This window comes from Poecile atricapillus, chromosome 20 (genome assembly GCF_030490865.1).
Source record: "Poecile atricapillus isolate bPoeAtr1 chromosome 20, bPoeAtr1.hap1, whole genome shotgun sequence".
Taxonomy (NCBI): domain Eukaryota; kingdom Metazoa; phylum Chordata; class Aves; order Passeriformes; family Paridae; genus Poecile; species Poecile atricapillus.
Genome location: NC_081268.1, coordinates 5,123,423 through 5,144,285, shown reverse-complemented (window position 1 = coordinate 5,144,285; position 20,863 = coordinate 5,123,423). Strand labels below are relative to the sequence as shown.

Below are 20,863 nucleotides of genomic sequence, written 5' to 3'. Positions count from 1 at the left end.
TGGTTTTTAGGGACACCTTTTGTTAAATCCTCACTCATTGCTGGTGCTCCCTGCCTGTACCAGCATCTCATACTTTGCTTTCACACACACCCCACTTCTGCTGCAACCTAGTTTTTCTTATCAAATAAAAGGTGATGCCTTGTTTGTGCACACAGAGAATCAGATTTCAATTCAGAGTAAACCAAAGAGTATGAAAACAAACCCTGAATGCACCTACCTCTTGCTTCAGTGTTAATCTAGACATGATTTCACTGTGGTCAATAAGGGACAGCTCATCTACCTCTTCCTCCAGATGTGATGACTCCAAAGTATCTGGTGACTGTGGCTGCCTGTGAAAAAAAAAGGGAAATAACCTTCATCAAATGACAGTAAGTACACAGACACTCTGGAGGTAAATCTTTTGCAAACAAGCCCGAATGTCTGTCTCTAACTCTGTTGCTTTGTGCATCTCTTGAAAAAGAGAAAGATAAACCTTTAAGACCTGAACACTTGTCTGTCTGCATTTCTGGCAGACGGGATTTTACTGTAAGTACACACTTCCATGTCTCCTTAATCCACCAAATTTTTAGTGCACACAAATCTAAGCCCTTTCTCAAGTGTATAGAGACTGAGCACACTACACATACACATCTTAGTCAGTTCATGACCCGTTGTGCTGATACAAGGGGAGATGACAGGCTCTTGTTCTGCAGGAAAATAGAGCAGAAAATCATGACCACTTGTTTGGTGGTACATCCCTCTCTAGAATTCCTACCCCCAAAGGCTGGTACTCTTGTGCCAGGACATGTCCTTTCTGTGACTGTATTTCTAAAAAGAAAAATAAAGTACTTATGTTCCTCATAGCTCTCCCCAGGCACAGGCCAAAATCCCGTGCAGCAGTCGGTACTTTGGGCAGATAGAGAGCTTTGCACAGCACTCTGGTGTTGTGTCCTTCACTGCAGGGATTAAAACCCAAGAACCAACTGCAGGAAAATGGGGGAGGAAAGTTGACTGTCACACACAAATCACTGCTGTTCTCTATTTTTGCTTTAGAAATGCAACTGCAGAGCAATCTTGAGCAGCAGGGTAGCACTCCACTCCTTCTGAAGCCCATCTGTTACAGCTTGCACCTCTTCATTTACATAGGCAAATGACAGCTAAGAGCATTAGAAGGGATATAAAGCCTCCTACTCCAAGGCCTCAGCCAGCCTCTAACTAGCAAGGTTAGGAAGAAATTTCCCTCTGGAAGACTATTCCAAACAGCAACACAGACTCTTTTCACACATTTCCCCAGAAGCAGGAGGGAACAGCCAGTGTCAGTGACAGCACTGCCACTGAGATGGACTGAGGATGGCTGACTCAGGCTGCATTAACCCCCATGGGCTCCTTGATTCCAGCAAGGCTATCTTCCAGGATTCTCCTCATTCAGCAGGATCCCACCATGCACTGGCAGCACATAAAAAGTGGGCTTAGAAGTTTAGACCACATGGAGGAGTTTTAGGGCAGCCATGGTTTGGCAGAGGGGATGTTGGGGCTCTGCACCCTTCAAACCTGGCAGGAGGACAGCAGGGGGTCAAGGCTCACCTTTCAGCACCATCTTTGCCCTCCTTCCCCATGGCACTGCTGCTCAAAGTGGAGTCTTTGGAGTGGCTGTCTTTGACAGGGGGAGATTCCTGCCAAGAGAAAGAAGTTTTTCATCATTACACAGGGTCCTTGAGCCCAGCCAGCCTTGCATTTACAGTCTGCCTGCCTTCCAATGGCCCTTTACTGTAAATTCTTGCAGAGTTAAAGATTGATGCAAGTTAATGCCAAATGCCAGGAAAACACAGAAGTTAATCAGACAGGAAATTTGGGACCATCTCTGGAGGCTAGTGTAATTAGTACTGTTTGCTTTTAACATTGTGAAATGATGCTGAAAGTTACAACACAAGTCAGCTGTTGTCTTGGATTTTAACCCTCTCATGACCTTTTATTTTTCCTCCAGCCCTTCCTGTTGAAATACACTCTGCTTTAATCCAAACAGACACAATCAGCTCTAAGCTCTCCAGTTTCAGTTCCCCTCCTGACCACAGCCCCCCCTGCCTCAGGGGGGGATGCTCACTGCTTCCTACCTCCCTTCTCTCCCATCAGAAGAGGTTTTGCAATGATGCAACGTTTGCACTCCACAACTCAGGGCTGTGGAAATGAGGCTAATGCAAAAAAGCAGAACCAGCTGAACCCGCGGCACGGAACAGCAGGTAGAGAGCTCAGAGCAAAGATACAGCATTTAAAATTAGCCATTTATTAAGGAGACAAATGGCCATGAACAGCAAGTGGGACTATTAATCCAACAGTGTCGGAGTTCAGAATTATTTAACATCATGCAGAGTGAAACTTGGATATGCAACCTAGTGAACAGACAGGACTGAAACCACTTCAGCATGGAAATACCCTGCTGAGCCTGGGTTTCTTGGTGTCTGCAGGATTTTTCCAGACTCTATCTGTAAAGCCCTCCACTTCAAAGTTGAGAACCTGCTTACAGCTGCCCAGAAGGATGGGCCTGCCCAGATGTGTCTCCTGAGGGGAAGTGATGGGAGAACTATCTCTTGGCGTAGTTAACACCACCATGGATAAAGGTCTTGGGGACTTCCTGAAGGAGATGTGCCTTCCAAGAGGGGGGCAGGCAAAAGGATCACCACGGACTTCTGCCAGTTTCCTATGACCCAACAGGAAGGTGGAACCTCCCTGGAATGGAAAACGCCCTGGCTCCTCTAGGAAATATCTGACACAAGGCTTGAGTAAAGGAAGAAACACTGTGTGAGTAACAATGCTAAATCAATAATTTACTTTGCAACCAAACAGTGAAGGAGAAAATAAATATTTAGTGCAGAAGGCTTTCTGTATTAAAAAAGGGAAGGCAAAGCAGTTACAAGAAAAGATGTGGCCCCAGGAAGGCACAGGGTGCAGCTCTCTGGAAGGGAACTTCACGCAAGCAGCTCCAAACAGCCAGCGAAGCGCAAAGGAAACAGCGTGGCAGGAGAAGCCATCCCTGACTCCTGCCAGGGCTCAGCGTGACCCCAAAAGCATCTCCTGCTCTGCATCTGCACCAAGAGGACCCCCCAAACCTGCAGCCAGGAGTGGGCAAGCAGAGGGATGGCTGGGGAGCTGGGGCAGCAGGAGGGACAGGGAGCTCCGGTGTGCAGAAGAGGCCGGTGCCAAGCGCATGAGCCGCGGTGTGAACTCGGCATGCACCAGCAGCCCCTCTGGGCTCCGGCCTCTCAGGGCTCTTACTTACTCCTTCAGAGCGAGGGAGTTCCCCGTTGCTCTGGCCAGAGGAATACAGATTGACATATTCACCCTCACCAGTCTCCTCACTGGCGTTGTCACTCTAAGGGAGACAGGATGAAAGGAAATACGTGATGGTGCCCCCCACCAGCAGTTCATGGCAGAGAGAACCCAGGAGCAGAACTGCCCTCGGCAGCTGCTGTCACCTCCCTCGGAGCTGTTCTGTCTCTGTGGCCAACACTGGCCACTGAGGCTGCTCCATCCTGGGGCTCATTATTCCTGGCTCTGGGGGACTGTCCTGAGGGCCCTGGGCAGCAGCAGACAGAGTTCAAGGTGCTGGAAGTGGAAGGTTCAGAGCTGGACACGGAGCTCCTGTCCTACCCAGGGCAGTCCTGCGGAGTGCAGACCAGCCCTGCAGCTCTGCAGGCATCAAAGGTGTCCCCCAAACCAGGCTACAAGCATGGACTAGACCCATCACACCAGAATAAACCAAACTCGAGGCCTTCCAGGATGTAACAAGGACCCAGGGCAAGGAAGATGCAAAGCAAGGTCACATCCAAAGCATGAAAAGCTGCACATTTCCTCTGTAATCAGTGACCCTCTCCCAAACCTGGCAGAGAGGCAGCACTAGCATGCCCTGTGCTGACAGCTCTAATCCCATCAACTCTCAGCTTCACAGCAGACGAAAGAGGAACTGTCTTGAAAATGAGGTGCTCAAAAAAGTGTCTGTAATGGACAGACCTGCTCAGTGATGCACAAAGTGATCTGGGACCTCAAACGAGCAGAGTGGGGACAGTGTTAGCCTAACTTCACCAACATGTGACGACCTGCCACCCAGCACACAGCTGGGGCAGATGGGAACTGGGAAGAGCAGGAACCTGGAGAGAACAATGGGTTTTATGCACTGGAGAGACAGAGCTGGACTGTACCCACTGCTCCTGGTGACTTAGGAGGGAGCAGGTGGCAACTGCAGGAAGCAAACTGCTGTTAGGAGCCCACGTTTAGTAACTACCAACCTCACAAAACACTTCTTTACCTCCCTCAGCTTTGTCTTACAATTGCAGGAAGTTACATCCAACTCTCCCCTTCACCAGCATTTGACATTTTGTGTTTCCTACATATGCCTAACATTTTCTAAAACCTGCTGAGGTTGTCCGTTTTTTTCTAGCCATTTTTATATGAAATTTCCTCTCTGCAATTCACACACATTTGGAAACCAGACTAGACCACAATTCAGCATGTATTAATATGAGAGACATATTCTTTAAAAAAAAACAAAAACAAAACCCAACAAATAAAGGCAGCCTTGCTTTAAGGTGCGTTATCATCTCTTTGGATAGTCTCACCGAAGGCGTCTGGAGAGAATCAGTGAAAGAGGATTCAGAAGGAAGGCAGACAGGAGCATTCCCATTAAAGCTGCTCTCCTGAGAAGAGGAGTTTGGCACATCCACAGTGCTGGGTGACTGGCTGGCTGCAGCGGGCACCGCTAGGTCGGGGCTCTGGGATGGATGGATGGGTGGAAAAGGCGGGGTGGAGCAGGAGGAGGTAGAAGAGAGGAAAGGAGGTATGGAGACTTGGTTGTGAGGCACAAAGTCCTGGGAGTAGGACCTAAACACAGATTTGTACTGCAGGACACAGAGACACAACACAAAAAACAAGGAAGATGGGGAAAGGAAAGAGACAGACAAAAGAAAAAGTAATTAGATTGGCAGCAGCGTAGCAGTGGCAGCACAAGGCATTTCTAACACAGGCAGCACTATTTTACCACACACTAGAGCAGGGGTTGCTACCTGGGATAAATCAGCCAGGCTTTTCCTGGAGAGGCATGTTCTTGCACCAACAGCAGCCTGGCTGCTCATCTCACAGAGGGAAAGTGAGCAGCAAGGTGTGACCTGCAGGTATCCAGCCTTTCCTGGCAGGGGAAAACCTGCATATCTCAGAACTGCTAATGCAGTGACCCTGAAAATCACCTGAGTGCAGGAAAGGATGTGATGGCACACAGCACAGCTCTGAGCATGCTGGAAGTATCTACATAGAGAAAACCACTTCAAGTGCTTATTGCTTTTCTGGGATTTTCCACAGGATCCAAATTTAAGATGCTTTTTGCTCCAGCCCTGTAATTTAACAGCTACTGTATCAAGTCTGTTCCAGAACACACAGCTCCCAGGGAGGAGTGGCTGGATACTGCCTTCAAAGTTACACTGAAGGATAAAGGAGATTATGTTGCTACTCCTTCCCATCCCTGAAAAACAGGGAGCAAAAATGGTAATTGCCCTCCGGAGTGATGAATTCCTTATCAAACCGATCCTTTAATGCAGTGCCTTGAAGAGTCAGCTGAAGAGATGAAAAGAGATCATCTGCGTAAAGCTTTATTTCACTATCTCTCCTAATCATCAGATTACTCTTCAGATAATATTAAACAGGGTGCAGTGGGAATATATTGTGCCAAGAAAAACAACAGCAACCTTCTGTCTTTTAACATCTGGTGCTAGTAAGATTTGCCATCGGGGTAAGTCCAAAACAAAGCTGACAACCATTTAAACAAAAAAACCAAAAAAAAAAAAAACCCAAAAAAAAAAGGACAATAATGCTGAATGCTGAATCTCCTGGAGAGAACTTTATTTTAAAATCTACAAAGCTGGTCATAGTCAAGTGGACTGAAAGAAGAATCACATCATCCAAAAAACCCCAGGCTGGAAACGCTGTTGTGGCGCTGTTCCATTGAGGGATCTGCTGCAGAAGAACAGTGCAGTACAGAGCCCTCAAGAAGCACAACTTGCTGAAACCAGACTGAAAAGTGATACTACTGTGATGTAAAAATAAAGGGAATCAAAAGGCAGGAATTGGAGAGTTCAGTCTACATTTTCTCAGGAGAGTTGAGCGGGTAAGAAAAAGCAAAGTTTAGTCCATCACCTAAGCCCCAGCAGCAGCACTCAGCTCAGCAGTGGTATTTTTGTTTCTACCTAGGAAAGATGTGGGCTTAAAAATCTAAACTGAGAACAGCCTCAGACCAGAAGCCTGGTCAAAAAAGCTTTTTCACTACAAAGGAAAGGAAATGTAAAGGTCAACGACTAGACTTTACCTTCTATCGCCTTAATCCTTGAGTAGCTGTGCCTTGTGCCTTGCACAGAGTCCAGCAGTGCTCTGGATGTATTCTCAGGGCCCAAAACAAATTGCAGGCCATAATACAGAGGAGAGGAGGGGGATGCTTTGGAAAGAGAGATTAGAAGACTACTGAAAAAGAATTAAAATGCAAATCCCCACCATGTGCCTGTGGCTAAAAGAAGACTGGCTCTAGGACAGGCTCCTCTCTCTTCCTGCCCGTTTCTTTCTGGATGAGCAGCGCTGGCTCCAGGGACACTGTCAGCTTTTGGAGCTGCCTCAGTAACAATGACAAGTCTAATCTCTGTATTTACTTTCTGCCTGGATAAATGCTCTACACTTATTCATTTTCACTTGCATGGCACAAACCACTAAATCCCTCCTAAGACGCCAGCCTCATGACATCATCTTGGCTTCAGCAGATTCATTCTGCCTGCCTGCTATTCTATGATCTCACTGGAACTAATACACCAACCATCACCCCAAGTCCCAGCCTAGACCCCAAACCGCTGCTCAACAGCTCAAGAAGGCACGCAACAAACTGCTGTGCTGATAACAAGATCCTTTGCTCCTGTAGAGGAAATAATTAGCTCCAGCAGAAGCTCTGTGCCAGCTCCCCCATTGCTGGATTTCCTGCACCCACATGACACAGGCGGCACACGCTGTCCTTCACTTTGTAGTTGATGGACATCTTCCACCCAGGAGGTCCAAGGGGTTTTGTCCTTGACCTGCTGAACCCAGAGGAAAAGCCAGGCTTTTGCAAAGCAGCAGTGGAGCTCACGCAGGGCAGGAGTGAAAGGAAATGATTGTGCTCAGCCAAGTCACTCTGGGACAAGCAGAGCCCTGCGTGAGGTGCTGGCAGGGTTAGCTCAGGGCACACTCTGCTTCCCTGCCTGCAGCCTGGACCAGCAGCTCCAGGAGATGAGTTATTGCTTCTGGGACGGGAACATTCGCACAGCTCCTGTCTCGAGGAGTTTCATACACATTAATCCTAATTTGAAGGCAATTTAGACCTAAATATAACATAACATTGCAAAAATTTTAGAAGTTTGAATGCAGATTAAGTCAGTATTGACAATCACAGTGTTTCTCTCTCCATGGTCTCATAACACACCTCCAGAACTACCTCTTGATATGAGGTATGTTGAAAATGTGAGTTTAAGGCCCAGGTATACATGAAAATGCATTAATCTTCATTATGTGATCTGTGAATAATTATTTAAGGATGCAGACAGGCTCTCAGCATGCTGTTAACAAAGGGAACAGTGCAGAGAAGCCTTTGGCGTGCTGGCATTAATTAGTCAGCCTGCTCTCAACTTCCAATCTTGTTGTAAAGTTGCATCTTGTAGAAAGGGAGCCAGGGAGCCCCCTCCTTCCTCTGGAGCCTGCAAGCAGCTCTGGAATTCCAGTTATGCAGCTGTGCTGGGACAAGAGCCAAGAGTGAAACATACTTTTCAAAGGAAAAAAACCCACCCTGCAGTGGAGATGATGTCCATATGGCACCCATTCCTGCTGCTCCCCAGCCTGACCCAGCCCAGCCAGCAGCTGCCTCAGGAATTGCAGCAATGGCTTCCATGGGATCTGGGTGTTGTTCATCTCCTCAAAGCCTTGTCATCCTCTAAAATAAATACTTTTTTGGGGAGGGGACAGTTCATTCAACACAACTATCACAAGGAAACAAGCCATCCTTTAGTGCTGACCCCAAAAGGCAACAGTTTATCTTGGAAACAAATCAGTGCTTGTTTTAATCAGCTTCTCAGAGGTTTCCTGCAGGGTCAGCAAGGCCTTGGTTATGGCTTCATGGACACAACTTCCTACTTCATGGCTTTGCTTTAAGTGAGGCATTTCCAAATAATTTCTGGGAAAGCCAGAAAACAGGGTGCAACAGGGATCTTTGGGAAAGGATGCTCTCCTGTATCCAAATTCTGGCCATACTGCCAGCTCCCACCCAGGGATGGAGGGGCTCCCAGCAAGAAGGACCCTGACCTGTGACAGCAAACGGCTGAGACAGGGAGAAGAGAGAGCTCCCTCTCCTCTCACCAGTGCAGAGTTTTTAAAAAGACTTCTGTGCCACTTGGGAAGTGCTTGCACAAAGCAAGCTTCGAGCTGGGAGCAGTCTCGTCTCCTGGGAACAGCAGGAAGCAAACGTGCCTGGCCCTGAACATCTACCACACACTGTGACACACAGAGGTCTCCCACAGACAGCATCTTTCAACCTTTTCAATTTGCTGCCTTTGATTTTTTGCAACAGTGAATATTTCAGAACAGCTTTCCATCATTAGAAGCCGTGTTCCAGGATGTCCCAAAGGTCAGTGACATTCTGGCTGTTTATTTGGATTAGATGGCAGGAGATAAGCACTCTAATAGAAAACTTATTTCAGGAGTGATGCTTCTTCACACTCACTAGGCATGGCTGACCACAGCTAACAGGGAGACAGGGATATATATGCAGAGAGTCAGTGGTTGCAAGTTACAGCAGTCTCCAACCCAAATCCAAAGTTGAATTCAATTATATGGCTGACAGAGCATCTGCAGCATCAGCAGACACAGTCTTTACCTTTTAAGCACAGCCTTCTCAGTTACCCTATGGACTTCTGCCAAATTAATCTGCCATCCTGCCAGACACTCCCTGATCAGGTAGAGCATCAGACTCCCAAAGTATGAAGCTATCAGAGGAAAGAATCAATCTTTTAGATCTCCTATGCTAATGCTATTAAGGGAACAACATGGGCAACATGCCAGAACTGGGTGCCCAAATTCCAACAGTACAGAATTATGTTCACAAAATACTGGGTGTTGCAAAGTCATTAGACCCTAAGAATACAATTGCACAGACAACTATTGGAAAAGACTTCCTATCTCATGACACAATGCTGGGCTTCCAGGTACTTTTGCTAATGAGGAAGGAAATGCTCCTGCAATGAATGGCTGGAAACACAAGCTGCCAACAGAATGGCTTCAAGCACTGCCACAGGAAAGGCAGCAACTCCTCAGGCTGGAATGTTTCTCAGCAAGGCCTCTGACCTGGCTACAGAGCTGACTTCCCTGGTTTTAATTGATGGCTAGCACAGTATAGGGATGGATGGGGCTTGTTGTGTCTCCTAGCTTCTGCAAAATAAAACACAAAATTCACACTTTTCCTTCTGGAGGAGAGATTCCTGCACATCTTTGTAACAAAACAAATAAGGGGGCAGCAGGGGAAGAAAACATTTGTAAGATTTATTAACCATGCTGTCATGCATCCCTCTTTGGAAAATATCAGAATTCAACTCAGTTGCACCTACAGCATCAACTCTTTAGCTTGTGGACAAAGCCCTCAGGTCAAGATGGCAGCTCTGGAAAAGACGGAGGCTGGAGACCAAGACAAGACTTCTAAAAAAATCAGTCACATGAAAAACAAGGGGTGTGTGGACTATGAAACCCATATGGACTGGGTAGAGAGACCTACAGAAACCTGCAGTGCTCTAACTGCAAGGAAAATGTATAAACCCCCAGAGGAAGTGATTTTCAGCATCAGGATCCAGTGATGCCAGCCGGCAACAGCACTATTAATACCAGTGTCCAGGCCTGCCACGGGTAATGGAAATGAACATAAACACAGAAGGAATGCTAAACAGGAAAGGCAAAACAATACCTAAGTCAGACCAGCTGGTTAAAGGGATGCAAATCTTTTCAATCCCCTTCCCCTCTGCTCCAAATTAAGGAGCCAAAACCTTAGGACAGAAACGAGCAAACACATTATGACTTCCCAGCCGTGGTTTGACTGAGGCTCCCACCATATGAATGAAAGCAGCTCTGTCTCTGCTGAGGGCCAGAGCCTGGTGTGTGCTGCAGGCTGGAAGCAAGCTACAGGAATGGGAACAAGGCAGGGAAAACATGGGAAGCACATGTCTGCGTTGTGCACGCCTTTAATCACTTATCTGACCCCCCTTTTCCTGAACATACGTTAGCATGCACAGAAGAAAGAAAAACAGTTGCTGTGAATTTTCTGTGCACTTGCTCAATTTGCTCAAGAATGGTGAGAACAAGTGAGAACAGAAGCGCTGAACTGGAGCTTTCATAAGGAAATCACTTGCGCCTTCTGCTGGAATCTGACAGCCAATTGGTTCCTGGAAAATTACTGGAAATGTTTCTTAATTAAAAAGAAAATGTAAGGAAAAAAACCCAACATTTTGAGAAAGGCAACTTATTTCTCCACAGTGAAGGATGCAGCCAAATTTCCACTAATGGCATGTACATGCCTTGGAGATACAACTGTTCCTTGTTTCAGGGAGGAAAAGCTTCCACAAGACTTTCTGCAGCCCTTGGTGGAAAATGTGTGGATGGGCAGCAGTGGAGCTCGTCACCAGATGATTTCCTCTATCAGTGCAGAGTTCTTCAGCTGCCAGGAGGTAATGAGATTTCAAGATCTGATTATTCCTGCTGCTCGGATACCTGCCCACCCATTTCCAGGCAAACAGCACAAGGATTGATTAAACCAAGGGACAGTAGCTCTGTGCTCACAAGAAGAAGGGAGGGAGATGATCAGCTGGAGAGAAACTACTGCCAACCATAACCAATAACAATGCCTTCTTGTTGCAAATCTCCTTTCCCACTGCTGAGAACTTTCAAAAGAGGTGGGAATCCCATTAATTATTCTGACAGCACAGTCCAGTTGTCCCCCCAGTGTGAGATTTAATGGCTCAGCTATCCATGGGATGGGCAATAATGCAATTCCTTAAAACACCAGCCCACACTACCAACACAACCCCTGCTGGCACAGAGGCCAGACACGAGTCAGACTCTGTTAAAAAACAGCTCAACTTGCCAAACCTATGAGGTCTGATCCAGTTGCTCAAGATCTGCCTCTCTCCAGTAAAAGCTATTACCTCTGACACAATTTCCTGCAAAGGAGGGAAAAGCACAATTAGTGGGCTGACAGAGCAGTGGTGGCAGCTGGGCTGCAACAGCCCCTACAGTGCTGATTGGAGGGAAAGGAGTCAGGGCTCTAGAATAATTCATCCATTAAAAATTAAAAGATGCTCTGAACAACTTCACCTCCTTTCTGCTGTCTGAAAACAGTCTTGTTAAGCTGTGTAAATCAGGAGTAAGGCACTAATCCTTCACCTGGAGCACAGAGTTGAGGGGGTAACAAGCAGAAGGTGGTGCAAGCACAGCCTCCCTGCTGCTGGCATGTGAACAGATGGTGACAGGGACAGGTCCAGAGGGACTCCTGTGTCCTCTCTAGGCCAGTCTCCAGAGAAGGAAAAAAAGCATGGAGCACTTTCTGAAAATTGGCTACACTTGCAGAGCCTTGCTGACACTGGGTCAGTGGACACAGCCATCGAGTTCAGCAGCTCGGACTTCCTGGTATTGATCCAAGGAGGCTTTTCCTTCCTGTGCAGAATGAATAACAATTTATGTAGGAGACATATAACTTAAGAAGATCTGCTGCAATCTGGGCACACAAGAGGACAAGTGTTCAGCTAGCATGTCTGAAAGGTGTGCTCTCCCTGGGGCTGATACTGATTTTTGCCAGGTTTATTGTTCACCAGCGCTCACTTGAGTGGCCTTTCTCTAGGGAGAGAGGAGAAATAAAGACAAGAGAATATGAGGAGCAGAGCAGCATCCTCAAGTGCTACTGGTGCAGCTCATGGCATCCCTTGAGTGAAACCTCACAGAGTGGACTGAACAAGGGTGTCACCCTGGGAAGGATCCAAACCTCCACAGATGTTTCACATCTCTGTCTTATTAGGGATAGGGGAAATGGGATAAACTATGGTTACAGTATTACATGGGTCAGCTATGATGCATGTAAGGACATTGGTATTTTGCAGCTCAAAGAGACAGTTTCATAGTGAAAATCTCATTTTGGCTGTGAGAAAATAGACCAGATAGAGTAATGAGAAACTATGAAATTATCCTAATTTAAAGGCACTAATGGAAAAATCACCATTTTTAATTCAGCTTATTTCCTTTATGCATTTGACAGTGCACTGTCTCATTGTTCCTCATGCTCCAGTCATTTCTTTTACCCCTCACCAAATCCTTGCAAAAATGAGTAAGGATTTTTTAATGAAGTTATTTCTTAAAATAATATATTCACAGTAATCTAGTCCAAAGTAAGATGAGAACGGGTCAGAGCAATTTAATAGGTAGTAACTATTTAATCCAACAAGGACGCTTTTTTAAATCAAAGTGCCCACATATTTTTAGAACCTTATAGAATCATATTTATAGCCTCTCAATTAAATCAAAAATAGTCAAGTACTTTTATCTAGTCCTACAGTTCCATGTTTTGCTTGCAAGGACCACTACCAAGTAAGAGAGCTGTACAATTCAGGACTTTTACTTCAAATTTTAGAACGGTTTACCACAAATTTCTGCGAACATTGACCTTGCCACCCCTCAGCCTTTTCATCTGTGCAGCAAAGCTGTGAAACTGCTCTCTCTCACACAAGTGGAAGCCAAAAGCTTTCATTCGTGGCTTGTGAAGTAGCTCTACTTGTAAAGCACTTGAATACTTTCCTCTTCTTTGGACCAGTGATTATCACTAATTTTTAAAGAATGAGTAAGTGCTGAAATGGGAAGATAGCAGTGGCACAGTGGGAGGATACTGTTTTCAAACATTTAATATTAAACTAATTGAACACTTCTGAATCTTCTCAAGTCTCATCTGATAATTTCTTCTCCAGAAGAAGCCTAATTTACTAAACATCCAGGTCACTGTCAAAAAATAGTGTATTCTCAGTTGTCATCACATGGCAATCAGAGCATAACCACATAGTTTTACATGCAAACAAGCCCCACACTGATGAGCTCGTGGAATCCCATGATTGAGTTTAATTTCATTATATTAACACTTTGTTATTACTACCATTTAAATTAAGCAGCTGATCAGAGATTTAAGCAGTGCTCTAATACTATTTTGATTTAAATGATTTTCAGCTCCTCCTGCCATTCTCTCTTCACAAGTGCTGTAGGAGAGAAGGCCCTGCTCACCCATCAGCAAATCATAAAAGCAAACTAGCTTGTTTGGGACCATGGAGATGTGAAGGGAAGCAGACAGGCAAAAATCAGATGGAAGATCTAGTAGAGGCCATTTTCTAGAAAAAAAAATTAAAGAGCTGCAGCCCCTGTTCCACATGTTTGACTAAATCCATGGATTTTGGGGATGGCATCTAGTTATTTCTCCCAAGGCCAGGCTCATACAGCAGCCTTTAATTGACTCATCCACATCACTGGTGTTATGCAATGGGACAAAAAGCCTTTGCAGCTCCAGTGTGCAGCCTGGGGCACACAGAGGTCACAGGAGTGTGCCTGGGCACACGGGCCAGCTCTCCTTCCTCAGTCCCCTGCCACAAATCCCAACATGGGCACGTAAAATAAAGCAAACTACACCTCCCCTGGCTTCACTTACTGAGATTTACACTTGGTGAGAATTTACACACCGTTTCTCCCACCTGGCTGGTGACTACAGGAATTCAAAATCCCCCAAAGGATCTTCCACCTTCACCTGAGAGGGCAAGCACAGAATTTGCACACAAGTGATCAGCAGAAAGACAATTCCCACGTGTTGCAGAGCAGAGAGAACTCACCGAGTGCACAGGAAAGGAGCTGTGCCGGCTGAGAAAGGAGTTAGAGACTGACATAGTGAGGCCCTGAGTGGCACCGCAGTCCTCGGGGGTGAAGGGCACTTTAGGTTGCTGGACACAGTAGGAGACAGAAGAGAAAGAAGAAGCAGCATAGGAGGCCTGCTGAGGATGGGGGAGAAAGCAGGAGACACAAGACACAGAGAAAGAGAGCACAGAAAAGGTGATGAATAAAGGGCAAGAAATGCTAACTGTAAAACAAAGCATATAATGGCTGGCTAAACAAACAGCTATTCACAGAGCTCATCAGAGCCAGACACACCAATATGCCTTTCTTGATCTCAAGAGGCAGGACAAAAATCACAATTCAAATCTTCTTTGTTTCACAAATCCCTTAAAAAATGAAGTCCTGCCTCCCCCTCCCCGCTCACCCGCGGACAGCTGCTGCTGGCACAGACAAGCTGCTCCTCGCTGCCCTTTTCTCCCTGGGGCGTGGGGGCAGATACCCAAAGGGAAAACTGGCTCTAAGCACACAATTCTTGCACACTGCTATTTTTTTCTGGCAACCCGCAGATTGGGAATTTGGCCTCTCGTGTGTGAGCTATGGATCCTCACTGGTACTGCTGTGAGACTGGGTGACAGTGACATCCTGCCATTTCTCTGTCCAATCCAAGACTATAATCATTTGCACAGGATGCAGCTATTACACAGTAAGTGACAAATCCTGGCAAGGAATTTCTCCTGAATTGCCCTATGGTAAGGAGACTGAGAGAGGGTACGGTATATTCAGGCTTTCTCAGACTTGGTGAATAAAACATACAATGTAAACATACTTTAAACAATCTTATTTTTGATTAAGATCTGAAGCTGACAAGAAAGAAATTCCTCATTATTATATTATAGAGGAGTCCATCCAGCAAAACTTGCTGCTGCTAGAGCAGCTGGTGCCCAGCTGATTTGCCAAATCAAAAACTCCCAGGGCAGCAGGAGCAGAGGAACAAGAGTCTGGTAGCTTTTACAGGGATTGCTGAATAAGCCATCACCTGCTTGCACCTCTTTCCCAAAAGAGGGATGAAGGGTGAGAGGCTGCACTTGAAGAAACTTTTGCTTCAGGGGAACTGCAAGCAATACCTTGATGGTATCAGCTTGTAAAATGACAAGAATGGCCAGCAGGCAAAGCAGTGCAATCTTGGCTGTCCAGATAATGATTAAAGGGAAGCAAAAAAATGCTTTGCTTCAGCCAACAAATTCAGGACAGGAGCAGAATTTCCCTTCTGCACAGTGGCTGCAGTAAATCTGTGCTTTGCAGACACTGATCATGACTGTGCAGCCCAAGTCACCTCAGGAAACATCACTGAAGTGCAGCCACCTCCAGGAAGGGAAAGCAGGCAAAGGACTGCAAAAGTGCAAGGTCACACTGATGGGGACCACAGACCCTGCCTGATCCTCCAGAAATGAGTCCTGTAGACTCTCTAGTGTCCCTGCAAAGGAAATGGGATGCAAGTATTTAAGGTCTTGTCCCCACAAAGAATTAATGCATAACACTCAGTTCAGCTTAGCCAAAAATGTCACTTTATCTTTTTAGGATGTCCTACTTGCATCACAGGAATGTTCTTATGGAAATCCCAAAATCAGAGTTAAAAAGTAACACCCTGGGACAGTCAAACTTTAGCACATACAACATGAAGAGATATTGGAAGAGTCATCCTCACAATCCTAAGATCATGACTCTGTTCTCACATTTCTTCCCATTTTGTTAATCCCATGACCAATTTAAGTAAGCTACATCAGAACAAAATAATTTTTTTTTAAACAGAACAAATAAGATAATTAATATAAACAAAATACCTTAGGTTGGAGTTGGGAGAGAAAAAAAGAGAGAGAAAAGAACTGAAAAGAAAACCCTTAAAAGGAAATGGGACAAAATCCCACCCTCCACTGAGGTCAGAAACAAAACTGCTGCTGCCATCACTGAGGTCAGGATTTCATCCCCAACATGGAAAATGGCCTGTTCTGTGCTGTTGAACCCACCACCCACACACATGTGGATATGCCTTTCCATGCTGCCAGCCTGGGGGGGCCAGCAGAACACTGAAACAGGTAAAATCCTGAATCACACAAGGGGACCAATATGAAGGAAACATGCACGAGTGAAGTAGTGGCTATACCAAAGATACCAAAGGTCTGTGCATAATAACACAGAAGTAGTTATTATGTTTAAACAGGTATTATTAGTGGCATCTCTGACAACAGTTTCAAAACAACAGTGGGAACAACAGTGCAGCAATCTCTTGAAAGCAGTCTTGCTCAGTGCATTAAAATCTTCCAAGCAGTTGTCATTACACAAGTCTGGCACAGATTCAGCCCTGCCATGCAGAAGATGAACATTTCATTTTTAGGGCATTTCAGGACTTTCAAAGCTTATGGGGAACGGTCTGAACATGGGGTTAGAAAGCAGCCAAAACGTACATGATGCAAAATGCCTAAAACCATGTTCACAAGCTGCCAAGGAGCACGGTGTGGTAACTCCAGTGAGACATCCTCCCACCACCTCTGCCTGTCAGAAAGCAGGAGCAGGAAGAGCAGAGCTGCTCCTGGCAGCTTGGTGGCCCTGCCAGGTGTCCCTGGGGTATCACTCACCAGCTGCCGCTGCTTTGGTGGGAGAGCAGGAGGAGGTGCCAGGTCTTGAGAGGGGTCTAAGCTGATAAAGGAGTCATTGATCCCGTAGACTTCCCTGAGGTACTTGTTCTTCTTCTGGTAGATGTGCTCGTTCTGAGGGGTCTGGTAGAACATGGACGGCTGTGGCTCTGAGTAGTCTTCCACGAACTGCATGTAGGCCATCACTGCAAGGCAAAGAGAGGTCACACTCACTGCCCTGCTCTGCAAACCTCAGCTGAGGGCCAGCAGGCAGCTGCTGGCTCTCAGAAGGGCATCCACGCTCCCAGGCAGCTCACACAGTTGCCAACCACCTTGCAAACCCAAACACCCATCCTGCGAGCCAGCACACAACAAACACCATCACAGCCCACAAACACAGCTGATAATGCTCTGGAACCAGTGAGGTCTCCAAACAGCAACTTGAGAAGTCTCATTTACTGATGCTTAGCCCAAATCCCCACATAATCCATGGTAATTCTGAGAATATTCCTCAACAGCTAATGTCCAAAGTCACAAAAAAAAAAACTAGAATAGTGTCAGTCTGCTATTTAGGAGTGTGCCTTGACAATAAATCTGTAATAATTCTTGTGTCTGTAGTAAGTCGCATATCTGCAGTCAGCAAGATTTCTAGAACCAGGATTTCTTGAACATGTTTCTCCTTTCTAGCAAGCTGATAAAACTGTTATCAGAGAACCTGTGAGACTGGATGTGCCTCTCCCTTAGCTCTTTAAATGCCACTGCCAATCCAGGTACAAAATACTTACAAAATACTTCCAAGAGTGCCACTGACCACATCTTCCTACCTCCTTAGCTCAAATCCAACACCCTTTGTTGCCATCCCTTTTTACCATCTCTGATTTTCAAATTCAACTGATTTACAAGCTTTTGTGAGATGTGGCTCAATAGAAATGTTAAATGGGATCAAACCTTGTCTAGAGGACCTTTCCATCTGTACAATATTCCTTCCAAAATCTATGAAAAAACCCATACAGGTCAGCCTAGGCAGCTCTGACAGAGAATTAGTTACTGCTGCAATATTTTATGTTGGAGGGGGAGGATCTCATCCAGTGCCACAGAAGGACTACTACAAACCCACCCCCATTATTAAGAAGTGTGCTGAATAATGTAAATCAAAGAAAGAATCCCCTTCTGTACACCTGAGAGCAGGAGAAACTGATATATTTAAGTGTCATGGGAAGGACTAACCAAGGCCTTCTTGTAAACATGCTGTCATGCACAAGGCACTGTGATCATCCCTCCCTCCCTCCTGATAAACAAGCAGTTGTCACTTTTTGTAAATCTGGTCATTTTGTAGCAATTATTCAGCTTCTGCTGGCATTTCAGCTGTACAACTGAAAGGAGTGGTTGACTTCAGTGAAAGCTATAAATACAACAAGCACAATGCAGGATTTGCACATCATGAAGCTGGTTCCCACACTGTCTGCAAGGCAAAGTCCTGTGTTCACCTGCCAAGGCAGACCCCTGGGCCAGCCTTTAAACAGGATGCAGCCCTGAAAATGTGTCAGCAGGAAGGAGTTGCTTTGCACCTGTCTTGGGCACCTTTTTTCAGATTTCCTCTACTATTTAAAACTCCATTTAGAAACAGAGCTAACACAGCTGCCTTTCCCCTAAAGAATTATAACTCTCTTCCAAAAAGTAGAATAAAGAAAAAAAGAAATAATGAAACAAAAACAGGTCGAGGCAATGGGAGCACAGGAAATGGAGCTGATGGATTTCAATCCTGACCGGTAACACCTGCTGGCCCCATCCTGTGACCCCACAGTCCTGCCATGGACAACCTGTTCTTGTCCTGCAGTACAGCCACTCCTGCACAGCTCTGCCAAAGCTGCTGGAATTCTAACCTCCAGCTCTCCCTGCCACCTGAGCTTGCTCCTCTTCCTCCCTCAGACTCCCTGCTCCTTCCCAGCACCACCTCACAGTGAAAAGAAGCATGTCCTGGAAATACTGTCTTATATAGAATCATGGTGAAGGTGTAGGAAATACAAAATTACTAAAATAGTCTTTTCAAATATCAGTGATTCAGCTGGCTAAGGTGCTCCTGTGCCCTGGAAAATGCCCTGCTACCATACAACAACTTCAGGGGACAAGATCTAAAGAAGGCTTTTGGAAGATATTTCTCTAGCAGCAAAACTGAACTAAGAATTAGGAGTCCTTGCAGAAGTGTAGAGGACAAGAGCTTGAGGGAAAGACCACATTTTGAGAGCTCATCAACTGAGCAGGACAAAAGCCAAGAAGGCAGGCCTGGCAGTGCTGGCATAATGCAGTAGACATTGCAGAATCCAGATCAACCTTTCATGTTGAGTCACCTACAAAAGCTCCACTGAACACCCAGATCTGCAGACACCGCTGGGGATTGATAAGTGTGAGCTCCTGGCATGGCACCAAACACTGGAATGACACCACAACTCAGAAGTGTTGGTGAAAAGGGCATCACATTAGACACTTGTGTAAAATTAAATCACTGTAACTCAGGCCAGTGAGCCTGAATGCTGTGGGAAGCCTTAACTCAATCTGCATGGGAATAATGAAGAGCTCTTTTATCTCAGCTCTTTATGGGGCTAATGCATCCCATCGTCATGGCAGCTCCCCTGCCTGGCTTGTTACAATTAGTCCTGGGCAGGTGAGCATGTCTCTGCCTCTCCTTTGTCATCTTCGTTTTTAGGCAAAGTGTAAAACAGTTGGGATGGTGAAATACAAACCTGGCGCTGCAGAGCACAAATCAAAATAGGCATCATTAAAATCCTGCCAATCTAGAGCAGGAGAGTAAGAGAGTAAGAGACCAAGAGCGCTCCTATGACCCCTGTTTGCTAAGGGGCTTCTCTGCCCCTCTCCACTGTGGTTTTAAACAAGGCAGAAATTGAATAGCAGATGGGAAATTACATCAGCAGCTCAGTCTGCACGCCCTGCAGCAACTGCAGAGGGAGGGATGGGGGCTGCAACTCCCCAGTGAGCAGCTGGGGTGGAGTGACAGTCTCAAAGCAGCCCCCCGGGAGAGAAGGGAGGTGTGAGAGAGAAACCTCTCCCACCACATGCCCAGTTTATGTCAGCTCTTAACCCAGACAGAAAATATGTCAAATTTAAAAAACCATGAAATCTCAAACTAAGGCTAGGAACACCTTCCAGGCAATCTGCTTGCAGTGCCTTGGCTGTCATTTCTGAAGGAGCTAAAGCTGCTCAGGGATTTCCAGCACACACCAGTTCTGCCCATATGGTAGAAGTCACAGGTACCTCTCTCCCAGGAGCCAGCTCTCCTGGAAGCAACATGCAGCTGCAGGAGAGGAGCAGTGGTTGTTGGAGTCTAAAGGGGTTATTAGGAGATGATCAGCACTAAGGCACACCTGCAATAAGGTGAAGCACACCAGCATCCTCCCCAAGGGCTCAGTGACAGCCCAGCCCGACCCTGGTGCTGCTGGCAGCTGGGCCCTGCACAGGCACAACAGATTTGTGTGCGTGGGCAAGAGCCAAAATAATGGACATTCTTAAGCTATACCACACAGAACTCACTGGAGAAGTCAAGGTCAATGAGCCAGTCATTGCTGTCACCTCTGGGAGGAGAGCTGCTCCTCACAGAGCTCAAATTATCCGCTGGCCAAGCCCAGCCTGCCCTCAGCATGGCTCCTGCAGTTAAATACCAGCTGCTCACTGGGCACCAGGCTGCGTTTTGTTCCCACTGACAGGGAGGGAAACATGAATAAGTGCCTCACCAGTAGTTTCCAAGCTGTTAGGGGAAAGGATCTTGTTATTTCTGACTCTGAGCTCTTAATGGCAGAAGCTGTTCCGTGTCTGTCTTGTTCAGCGGGAGCACAATGCTGGTGCTCAAGCAGAAGTCTGGAGTAATTTCCCCCTAGCATAGTAACTTGTGCTCTTACAGCAGAGTAAAATAACCATAACTCATGCCAGACTAAAAGCCCTATCACTCCTCTGTTTAAATTATACAGAAGTCAACTCTTGGAGGTCCCTCTGAGCACTGCTCACAGCAATACACAAGGTTAACTCAAGCAGATCTTCTGTATATTACCAATAAAAAGACCATCAGTGTCTCTGCTGCAACACTTAACTAACTGCCAGCTACCTAAAAGATGACCCACAACAAAGGCACTACAACCAAGTCCCATCTGTGTGAGCTCTGGATCTTTTTAACAAATCCATGCATCTCCTCCAGATCCCAGGAGCTTGTTGAAGTTGTGGAAGCAGCCCTGTGTGATTACACAAGAATATTGACATGCGTTAGCCTCTGGGCAAAAAATATCCTGGGTGTCACCACAGAG

General features: G+C 46.2%; 1 protein-coding gene across 6 annotated transcripts in view; it reads right to left on the bottom strand.

Annotated features, from left to right (window-relative positions):
* RAPGEF1 (Rap guanine nucleotide exchange factor 1) overlaps positions 1-20,863 on the bottom strand; it is an 84,386-nt gene that overhangs the window by 13,271 nt on the left and 50,252 nt on the right. Inside the window, exons 10-15 of one of the 6 annotated variants that reach the window (XM_058853431.1) lie at positions 16,557-16,759; positions 13,923-14,081; positions 4,590-4,868; positions 3,254-3,346; positions 1,564-1,652; positions 218-329 (exon numbers count right to left, since the gene is read on the bottom strand). In XM_058853431.1, the coding sequence (XP_058709414.1) occupies positions 218-329; positions 1,564-1,652; positions 3,254-3,346; positions 4,590-4,868; positions 13,923-14,081; positions 16,557-16,759 (935 nt within the window). The remainder of the gene's footprint in view (positions 1-217; positions 330-1,563; positions 1,653-3,253; positions 3,347-4,589; positions 4,869-13,922; positions 14,082-16,556; positions 16,760-20,863) is intronic. The other 5 variants (XM_058853432.1, XM_058853433.1, XM_058853434.1 and 2 more) reach the window with 5 other exon arrangements.